General features: G+C 34.9%; 2 protein-coding genes across 2 annotated transcripts; one reads left to right on the top strand and one right to left on the bottom strand.

Annotated features, from left to right (window-relative positions):
- On the top strand, window positions 443-4,290 carry LOC109347789 (trichohyalin-like). The gene is made up of 7 exons (XM_019587855.1): window positions 443-702; window positions 1,566-1,681; window positions 1,775-1,893; window positions 2,092-2,254; window positions 2,343-2,557; window positions 2,674-2,998; window positions 3,381-4,290. The coding sequence occupies exons 1-7, from the start codon at window positions 544-546 to the stop codon at window positions 4,288-4,290; spliced, it is 2,007 nt and encodes a 668-aa protein (XP_019443400.1). The 5' UTR covers window positions 443-543.
- On the bottom strand, window positions 6,172-9,821 carry LOC109347790 (ADP,ATP carrier protein 1, chloroplastic-like). The gene is made up of 5 exons (XM_019587856.1): window positions 8,913-9,821; window positions 8,159-8,413; window positions 7,809-7,952; window positions 7,358-7,705; window positions 6,172-6,687 (listed from the first exon to the last, which is right to left on the bottom strand). Exons 1-5 carry the CDS (start codon window positions 9,681-9,683, stop codon window positions 6,340-6,342), a joined length of 1,866 nt encoding a protein of 621 aa, XP_019443401.1. The 5' UTR covers window positions 9,684-9,821; the 3' UTR covers window positions 6,172-6,339.

Genomic DNA, 10,263 nt, shown 5'->3' with positions numbered 1-10,263 from the left:
GTATAACAATATATTTAATATATTTTGAGGTATAGAACCCATCTCTAGTCTTTTTGCCCCAATTTTCAGGGTGGACAACTTATCTCAAAGGGGTACTCTAATGGTAATAAAAACCCAATATAAAATGATTCAAGAGTTTAATATATATACATTATCGTTAATTCTTTTTCCACGCAGCACATCATTCATTTATTAATTTATATTATTTTTATTTGAGAGTCAATAATAATTAACTTATTAATTATAAATAATGTGTCGTAAGTGTAAAAAAACGGTGTATACATATTAAATCCCAAACTTAAAGCATGACCAAAAATAATTATTAACATGGGTCACCTTTCCATTCCATATAGCCGTTGCCCCAGCTTGACAACCCACACTCCACACCATTATTGCATGTCATCACATATTCTGACTTAACTTTTCACATTAGAAACCTTCAAAGTTCAAAAAGTTATAACCAACCAATTCGAACGTTAATAGCTCATTCTACTTCAACAAAAAAAAAACATAGCATCCTCTGTTTCATTCCCCAAAACTACAATGTCACAAGATTATGAGTTGAAAACAGAGGACATAGTTGTTAATGAAAGCCTTGGGTACCCAAAAGCCTATGCAAATCTATGCCTTGATAAGGGTTTTGGTCCTTATACAAATGGTCCTCCATTCACTTTCATGCCTTATGCTTTGGAGGAAGATGAGGTAAGAAAGTGGGTCCAGTTTTTTTTATACTTTGCTTGGTTTTATGGTCAAAATGGAAACTTTATTGAAAATGAGATCTGGGTCATGCTTATATAATGAGTTGATTATTTGGGTAGTGTGAATTAAGCTCATATGAAGCACCATTGCTGAATTACAGTGTTGCTGTGTGTCCGTACATGTATCAATTTCGGATATTATCAATATTCTTTTATATATATATTTAATTTTTTTGAACTTTAACACTATTATAAAGAAAAAGGAACGGTAATCATATAAGTGCTAGTATTTTCTTTTGTTATTATGAAGGGTATTCTTCCCATATGAGTAATTAAGATTATTACTCTATTTTAATTAAGATTTCTATATGTTAACCTTAATTTTATATTTTTTATTATAGTCTGTCATGTCATGTGCATTTTTTTAAAAGCATAATTGCCATGTTCAATATTTATCCTAGTGTGGTATTGAGTCATAGTGGTTACTATGGTTCTGGTCATTGTAGTTGTTGCTAAACGAATTATTTTGCATTAAAAAAATATATTTTTGAATTCGATGTGGTGTTACGACCCGATCCAGTCACATCAATATAATTCAGTGTCACATCGCGTTCACTGCAACCATAATATTGTGGCCGTATCACGTGAGTCAGTCCACAACTTGGAATTGATGTATGCCTCTGTGCTTCCTTGTTTAGCTAAATTAGTGTTTTGAAATCTTCTCTCCTATTATTGTAATTTTTGTGCATACTTGTGTGTTTGTATCATGATGTTCTATCACTGTCCTCATGTTGAATTGGAGCTTATAACTTCAGCTCAACTAAGCATTTTGAAATCCTTTGTATTGTTCTTTGAGATGATGCTTAGGCTGAGAGAGCAAGGGACTTGGACAAGATATTTCCAATCATTGATCCAAAAGCTAAGCCAACTACAAAGCCTAAAATCTTTGCTACTCTCTTGTGGAAGCAGCTAAGCCATCTTGGGTAAGCATTTCAATTTAGCTTCAACAACTTTTATACATTTCAATATGGAAAACTATGATTCTGATTTTGTTCAATTTTTGTCAAATTTTGTAGGAATGCTGGCTTTGATCCTAAGGTTATTAGAGTAGATGCTTATGGCAATGTAGTGCATTACAATGCAGATTCAGCTTCTCCTCTGGCTTGGGACATTGATCATTGGTTCCCTTGTTCAAGTAATATATCTATCTCCAAAGTCGAAAATAGATCCTTCTAAGATTCAATGTAACATGTTTATGCTTTTATGTTAATCTTGTACCAACATTTTATTTAGTATCATGTCATGTAAAAGTTTCTATACTCGCGTATTCGCGTCCTTGTATTGTATCCGTGTTTTATAGTGAGTCGGAATCTAATTTTGCTTAAACACGTAGGGGGAGGATTGACCGTCGTAAGCAATCTGAGGATCCTACAGCGGCAAGTCTGCAAGAGGAAGAAAAATAAGCTGGAATTCTTAATCCCATGGTGGGATTTCCAATTAGGAATCTCGGTAAACCAGTTCCTATCGATATTTGCTTCTTCAAACTCAGACTTCAGGTTTTCTTCTTTGATTTGTTTTAAACTCTTATTCGTATATTCCATAAGACAAGTAGGATATGGTGATGATATTTTTTGTGAATAACAGGTATAGAGCCTTTTCATTTCTGTTCTCTGAAGGAGAAAATCTCGAGTTGAATGCTTCGGATTTTCATTCTTTTCCACAACATTTCTTTGAGTTGAAAGAACAAGTTGGTTTTGCTCCAGCTGCAATTGTAGAATCTCGATACGAATCTTTCGATGCAACAGCTTTAAGACAAGTTGATTACAACAGGAAGCCAAGGCCATTGTCTCATGGAATTGGTTAGTGCATGATAATCAAACCAAGTTTGATTATTTCACAATTTAATTCTTATCATTTGAAAACAGAGATATTTTACATGTACCTTCTGTTAGTAAAACCTTTGATGTTTATGCAGTAGCTTCAAGTAAAAGCAAGAGCAATCTTCTGAAAGAAAATGAAGATCCACAATTTGACAAAAACCCTTACCAAGCCATTGTGATGGCTAGAGATTCTTTAAGGCAAAGAGAAGAAAATGCAGGAGTGCATGCAGAAATACAGAAGCTAGACAATGAAGTGGATGAAATGAGGCTCACAAATGAAGAAGAAAAACTGATTATTCGGGACCTGGAATCGACGCTCACAAACCGCAGGAGAAAAGCAGAACAGTGCAGGCGGGTAGCAGAGGCTCAATGTTCTTACAGGACCATGCTAGAGAAGATGATTAGAGACTCTATGCACCAGTAAGAAGAGTGGTGACCAGAAGTGAAAGGATTACTTTCTTTTTTGTTTGGACCAGTGTTTTAACTTGCGGTTGTAGTCGCAATGACGTCACAGTTGCAGCTATTGCGATGACAGTCATTGCAGTGTGAATTATTGTGATTAAAAATATTTTTTTGAATTTGATGCGGTCCGTTGCGGCCCAAATGCAGTCTAATGCGATTGTGTTGTGGTCGGCCCAAATGCAGTCTAATGCGATTGTGTTGTGGTCCGATGCTGAAACATCATATTATCACACCGCAATTGCGATGTGATGCAGTTGCGGCGGTCACTGCAACTGCGATATTGCGGCTCAATGGTTTCGACTTTAACATATAGTTTATAAGTTCTTTCTGTTGTGTGTAGGAGTGCTATTTATAAGGAACAGATAAAACTGAACCAGGCTGCAAGTAATGCACTGATGGCTAGACTTGAAGCACAGAGGGAAATTTGTGATGCTGCGGAGAAAGAGCTTCGCAAGAGGTATAAACAAAGAGATGAATTAGAGAAAGATATACGACACGAATGGGAGCAAGGAAGAAAAAGATTAAGAATTGAAGACTCTGGAGCTAGCTCATCTGAAAATGAAGAACCAAAGCAAGAAGAAAAGGAAGAGGATCTGAAAATAACAGCAGAGAACGTTGCTGAAGAGAAACTTGAAGAGTATAGCAGATCATTTGTTGCCTTGGAGGAAGAAAAATCTATTGAACAAAAACTTCAGAAGCTTGAAATCAGTGAAGTTGTTCAAGAAACAGAAACTCGGGAAGACGAAGAAAGGGCACGTGGCATAGCGAATCTAGACAAGTGGCTTGAAAGACTTTTAGAGAATAGTCACGAAGAACGTCCACGAGAAACGGATGAAAATAGAATTAGTGGGACTGAAGAAATAATGAAACAGATGAACCAGAAATACCCTCAAAAGGAGCAGAAGATCTCAAAAGTTTCGGATCATGACTATAAAGAGAAGCGACCGCAAATAGTTCAAGACAAGAAAAAGGGTTGGATACAGAAAGAAGATAGAATTGAAAATGAAGCTAGAAGTGTAATTTGGAGAGGACATAAAAACTATACTGAAGTAGTTTCTTGCATAAATGAAGGAAATGGAATGACAAGTTTTGAAGGGAAGGAAAGGAAGGAACGACATAAAAAGGAAAAAAAGATTGTTAGATCGGGCAGTGTTAGGGCCTCGAGACGAATTCCGTCATCTCCAACTTCGCTTTCAGGGATGAGAAAAGGCGTGGAACACATTACAAGGAACCTTATTGATGATGATTAGTGGGGATCTTGCTGCACTAGACAGATTCTTTAGTTCATCAAGAAAGAAGTGAAGTATGGAGATATTAGAGTCTTTAAACTTATTTATGGTAATGTTGATAAAAGGAAGAAAAAAAACAAGTGTAAACTTTAGCCATATTGTTTGACTTGTATACAAGGTTTTTTGTCTTAACTGTCAAATATTGTTATAACAGCTTGTTGTTTTTACTGCAATAAAATCAAATTCTCTTTCTTTTACTTTCATACTTTAGTCTTATATTAGAAACTTCAAGTTCTTCAATGCTAACAAGTGCTTGTGATTGTATTAAAAAGTTGATACAAAATACTAGAGAGGACTTATGAGATAAGCTTTCCTAGTAATAATACAAATTGCAGGCACAAAAGTTTAAACCAAAATCTAGTATTTTCTCAAGTAACCAACCTAAACTGACACATAGCTAAATGGCCTAAAAAAGAACAAGAACAAGAACATACTACACTGGCAATGGTGATTTCATATGGAACAACTCCTTTCACTTACATCATTTTATGTGTCCAAAGTTGTTTGAGGCAGTAAACTATTATTATTTCGGTTAGATCATCAGCTGATCGTTTCTCTTGTATTGGGTGGACACCCTTTATACTCAGTTTAATAGATTTTTCTTTACTGGAAAAAAAAGTAAACTATCATCATAACCTGATATCATTACAGTTAGGATTTAGTTATTTTTATTTTATTTGAATTTATCTATAATATATATTTATTTAAATTCTTATTATCTTATCATTTAGAACAACTTCTGTCTCCATAGTAAATTGTTTAGACTGAGTTTGGTAATCTTCATAAACTTTTATATGACATCAGAGCAGTTTTATTCTCTGCAATTTGTCCCACCTATCCCTCTACTGAGATGTTGGAACTCTAATTAATCACCTCTTTTTGTTGTGCCACATTCACATTTATATACATTAATTTCTCTAAACCTCACAATTTCAAATTAAATTAGAAAATCATCCAAATAAACAAAAGCAATATGATGATCTAATACAATAATTCACTTTCATCCTATATATATGTGTATATATAGTTGATTCTCTTCTCATTGACGATCATTTCATTGATACTTTTTTCTATTGATGAATTATGTCAACAGGATGTATTTTCCATCGACTATCATTCCGATGATGATTATACTGTTAATTTTTTCTCATTGACGATCATTTTAGTGGTGTCTTTTCTCTCATTGACAACTTATGTTAGTAGTGACTTATCTTTTCTCTCATTGTGAATTATATTAGTAATAACTTTTTTACCAATGACGATCATTTCAGTGGTGATTATATCGGTGATTTCTTTTCCTACTAACGATCGTTCTAATGGTGCATTTCTCTCCTATTCATGAATTTTATTAGCGGTGACTTATTTTCTCTTCAACAATAATTTTGTTGGTCTTTATACTAGTGAGTTCTCTTCCCACCAATGATTATTAAGGAGAATCAATCATGTACTACTTGAACCAACGTCCGTTGGTAGTCTCCATATATGTTTGTTCAATTGAATTATAATATAGGAGAATGAACACTTGTAATTGTAATGTAAGTGTGGGTGGATATCGAGATATATTAAATATGACATATACGCGTGTAAAAGAGAGGTGTCAAATCTAATCATACAAATCATATAACAAAAATCATACATTTAGATAAGTATCAATGACCTTATAATCACTAAGTAGCAATCTTACGAGATTATCAAAATCCTCAAGATTTCTGACACAACTCCCTATTCAACCTCCTTCAAGATATATATTACAAAACATAGATCATAATAGTTGTTTCTTCCATAGAAAAATAAATGTAGTTATACAAATAGTGAGCAAATAGAGCAACAAATATCATCTATCTATTGATGGAAAAGAATAATATTAGCTTGAAATAAATTCAGCATAGCAAAAGCTTATTCTATAAGCTTAGTAATATAACCTACAACAAATAATTTCATCTAAAACTGTTCTCATCAGTTTTACTTATTCTTTCCTATGATGTAAATTTCATAGAAATGAGCATAGTTTTAATTATTATGAGGACTTGATGCTTCTGATGGAGTACTTGAGGAATCACCTGAAGCTGAAAAACCATTTCCACCCTCACTATTCTCGGCCACCACCGGTATCTTAAGGGCATCAGCTCTTTCCATCTCTTTCTCGAGTTCTTCCTCGCGACGCAACGCGGTGAACTGTGTATCCAAGGACTTGGCTGCTGCTAACCAGGCAAGGACGATCACTAGAAGCACTCCTCCTAAGTATGGAGTTGAATTCGCTAGTGAACCGAAACTTAAGATCATGAATTGCTGAATAAGGGCACCGCCGGATTTCCCTAATGGGTTGCAGACGACATCGATGGCTGCCTTCCCTTTAACCTATACAGCAAGTAATAAAAAGTGTGAAAAAAATAGAACTGTTAAATAGTTTTTTTTTGGTACACTGAACTTAAACGAGAAAAGACAAAGCTAACAAAAGGAGTGAGATCCATGTCAAGATATGATTGACAATCAGGCGGAACTGTGGTCCAGATGTCGAATGTTGCAGACGAGTTCCAGCCTTTCTTTGTCATGAAGTCGGCAGCTTTGTACAGGTTATTGAAGTCTTTGAAATTTTTGTTTAGGCTACAAACAAAGTGATTCTCCAAAAAAACATATTTCGGCAAGTGATTTTTGTAAGAATCAGAAGTTAGTTTGTGTTTGGCTACAAGTTGGAAAAGTGATTTTACTTAGGAAAACGATTTTAAGCTGTTTGGAGTGTAAAATTTAAAAGGTGATTTTTCCTACGAAATTAAAATAAAGGACATGAAAAGAGGCAGGATATTAGAGGCCATTTTGTAAAATTGAAGTGATAACTTATTGCTTCTTTCTCCTCTTTTGATAAAAACGTTTTTACCGGAAACTGGAAAATTCAGCTTGTCCTAAAACCGTTTTCACAAGAAGTGATTTTTTAAGATGCCTAACAAACCAAGCAGTAAAATATAGCTATTGAAAGTTTTGCATAAATTTAATGTCGACATGATAGAGTATCGGTTAAGGATATACAAACCTTGGTATCCTCATCCAAGGGTATGTAGGCCATCTCTTTGCAAGGATCGAATAAACTGTATTTAGCACTCTTGCTGAATATGTTCTGCAAAGCGCCTACATATACAGCTGCTAGTAGTGGAGTCATTCCGAACTTCGCAATAATGGGCGCAACGGGGCCTCCGAACAATATAAGAGAGAAAAAACCAACTCCTGTCAAAAGCAGCACCGTAGGTGTGATCTTGGCAGCAACTCCCCATCCATATTTGTCAAATATGAATTGACTTAGAAGCATCATTGTGAATGTCGCAATTCCAGTTGCGGTCGAGAAGTCGCCCATAAAAGACGAGTACTCATTAGGGCTAGGAAACTGCACAATTTGTCGAGGTTAATGAGAGGAGAAAAAGTGTAGAGTGAAGTAGTAAGTAATTAAACCAAAAACTAAGACAAAAGAAACGTCTTTTTTATATTACCTGAGCTTTAAGCTTAGACTTCCATGTAACCTCGACAAGATTAATGCTAATTCCATATGCAACCACTAAAGTGGCAAGATCTCGGATGTACGGTGAAGACACCAAGAACTTCAAGCTCTCCATTGTTCCCATTTTGGGCTTCTCCTGCAAAAATGCATAGTAAGGTAAAAAAATGTAAGTTAACTTATTTCAAATCGGCCAAAGTAAGAGTTTCATAAATGCTGTGTGTGAGATCAAGCAAGAACAACGGAGATAGGACCAGATAACTAGAACAAAGTTCTATACACCTGCAAGTGAACCAATCATACTAATGTGCACGAAAATATAGTTGCTCTTTATGATATTCATACCTTCTTCTTCTTGCTACGTGTCGGAAGTGGAACAAAGTTATTCACCCACCAGTACAGAAGACAGATTACAAATCCCAAAAGCACAACTATGCTCATCATTCCTTTCAGAGAGATTGCCCAACCATCAACTCCGGGGCCTAAATTCTGCCTCAGATTAGAAAAGTACTTCACCGTTCGGCCAGAGAATATAAGCGCTATATTGGCCCCAAGTCCAAACAACGGATAAAATCGTTTTGCTTCCTCGACAGTAGTTATCTGCACAAATGAACAGGGGTATTAGATTTCCTAATAAGAAGAATAAATGAATCAAAGCCAGTTAGAAATGAAAACAAAGAATTGAATCAATAAATGAAAAGTAAAACAATCCAATAGCCAATCTTGATGAACAACCATATCTAAATTTCATTCAACCAGGATCAAGCAGTGTATGGATTATGAAATATGCTCATTTATGAATAGTAGAATATCCAACAAAAGGTAGTTAACATTCTATGACTAGGATAACAAAATCAAAGTTATATTGATCATAACCCGATACCAATATATAGTATCATAGAATCAAACCAAAAGTCAACAACGTAGTGGTCTAATCATGTAAGACCCCACTAGATCCCTAGACGAAAAGATCAAAGATTTGATTCCTGATAGCAACACTTGTTGGCGGGGGTTGCCAGACACCTCCCAGCAGTAAAATCAATTCAACCAATAAAATCAAAAGTCAACTAATAAAATCAATTCAAAAAAACAAAACTACCTGATTAGCAAAACCCCAAAACAGCACAGAAATGACCACACTCCCCCACAATTCAGCCATGACATAGAACAAACAGAAGCTCCATATTCTCAAAATTGCAAGTGGACCAAGGAACCTAGGACCAAGGATATTGAGAAGCTTATCTGCAAGTACCTCAGGGTGGATATAGCTGCTAAGAGGATACAAAACAAATCCAAAAGCACCAAAAAAGGCAATAAATGGAAGAATAACACTATAGAAAAGAGCTTGCTTAGACAAAACATTAGACAATTTTGTATACAACAACATGAACCCAATAGCCATAGGAAGATTGACCCATGTTTTGAGAAATGGTATAATCTCAGCACTGCTCCCTCTAGCTGTAATAACCAACACATCTTTGGTGTCCCTTAGAATGGTATAGTTAAAAAGTATGCAAAAGAACATCAACCCAAGTGGTATAATCTTCTTAAAAGTGGTAACCTCAATACCCAGAATCTTTGGTTCCACAACAACCTCATTTTCTCCAAACACTGGTTTCCCATCAGCTTCAGCCTCAGCCCTGCATATGAATAAATTTTTGTCCTTTTGACCAAAAAACTCAACTTTTGAAGAAGTAGAATGGAGTTTTTGGAACCCATGATTTATAGCAGATAAGGAAGAAAACCCATTAATGGTTTTGGGTTTTGATGAGAAAAATCTATGCTTTAAGCCATGGGAAGGTTGTAAAGCTCTTATTCTGGGGTTTAAGGGGAGAGAGAGAAGCCCTTTGGTTTGAAGAACAGCTTCCATGTGTTTCTATTTGTAAAAGGTGTTGAAAGCAGTGGTAGTTGAAGAAGAGAACATGAAAGAGATACAAAAGAGAAAGAGAAAGAGGAAAAGTGATTATATGGGTGGCTGCAAATTGGAGAATATTGCTGTATTGGGAAGGAAAAAGTGGCAGATACAAATATATTTTAGTCATATACGTGTGAGAATCAACAATAATACCAAACCCTCAAAGGAGCTAGTGAAGACACGTAAAACAAACTAACTAATAAAGAGAACAACAAAAAATGTATCTATTAATACACCATTGGAGTGGTAAGTTATATTTTGTAGTATACTTTTAAAGTTAAAATGGTAACTTCAATAAAAATTAAATATCATAAATATAATTATTTTTAAATTTCTTAGTACATTTTTCTACAACTTGTCTCTTCAATAATGGAGATGAGTCTAACTCAGAAAAAATGTATCTATTAATAATACATGTGTGCATCATCTACTAAGTCTCTTAAATTAAGGGAATGATGATGTATTAACGGTTTATAATAATAGTAAAAAATGTAAAATGGTGAAGTTTATCTAAATTTTATGATTTTTGCAAATA

The sequence above is a fragment of the Lupinus angustifolius genome, chromosome LG05 (genome assembly GCF_001865875.1).
Source record: "Lupinus angustifolius cultivar Tanjil chromosome LG05, LupAngTanjil_v1.0, whole genome shotgun sequence".
Lineage (NCBI taxonomy): Eukaryota > Viridiplantae > Streptophyta > Magnoliopsida > Fabales > Fabaceae > Lupinus > Lupinus angustifolius.
The sequence above is the reverse complement of the archived record's forward strand: the minus strand, read 5'-3'. Positions and strand labels throughout refer to the sequence as shown.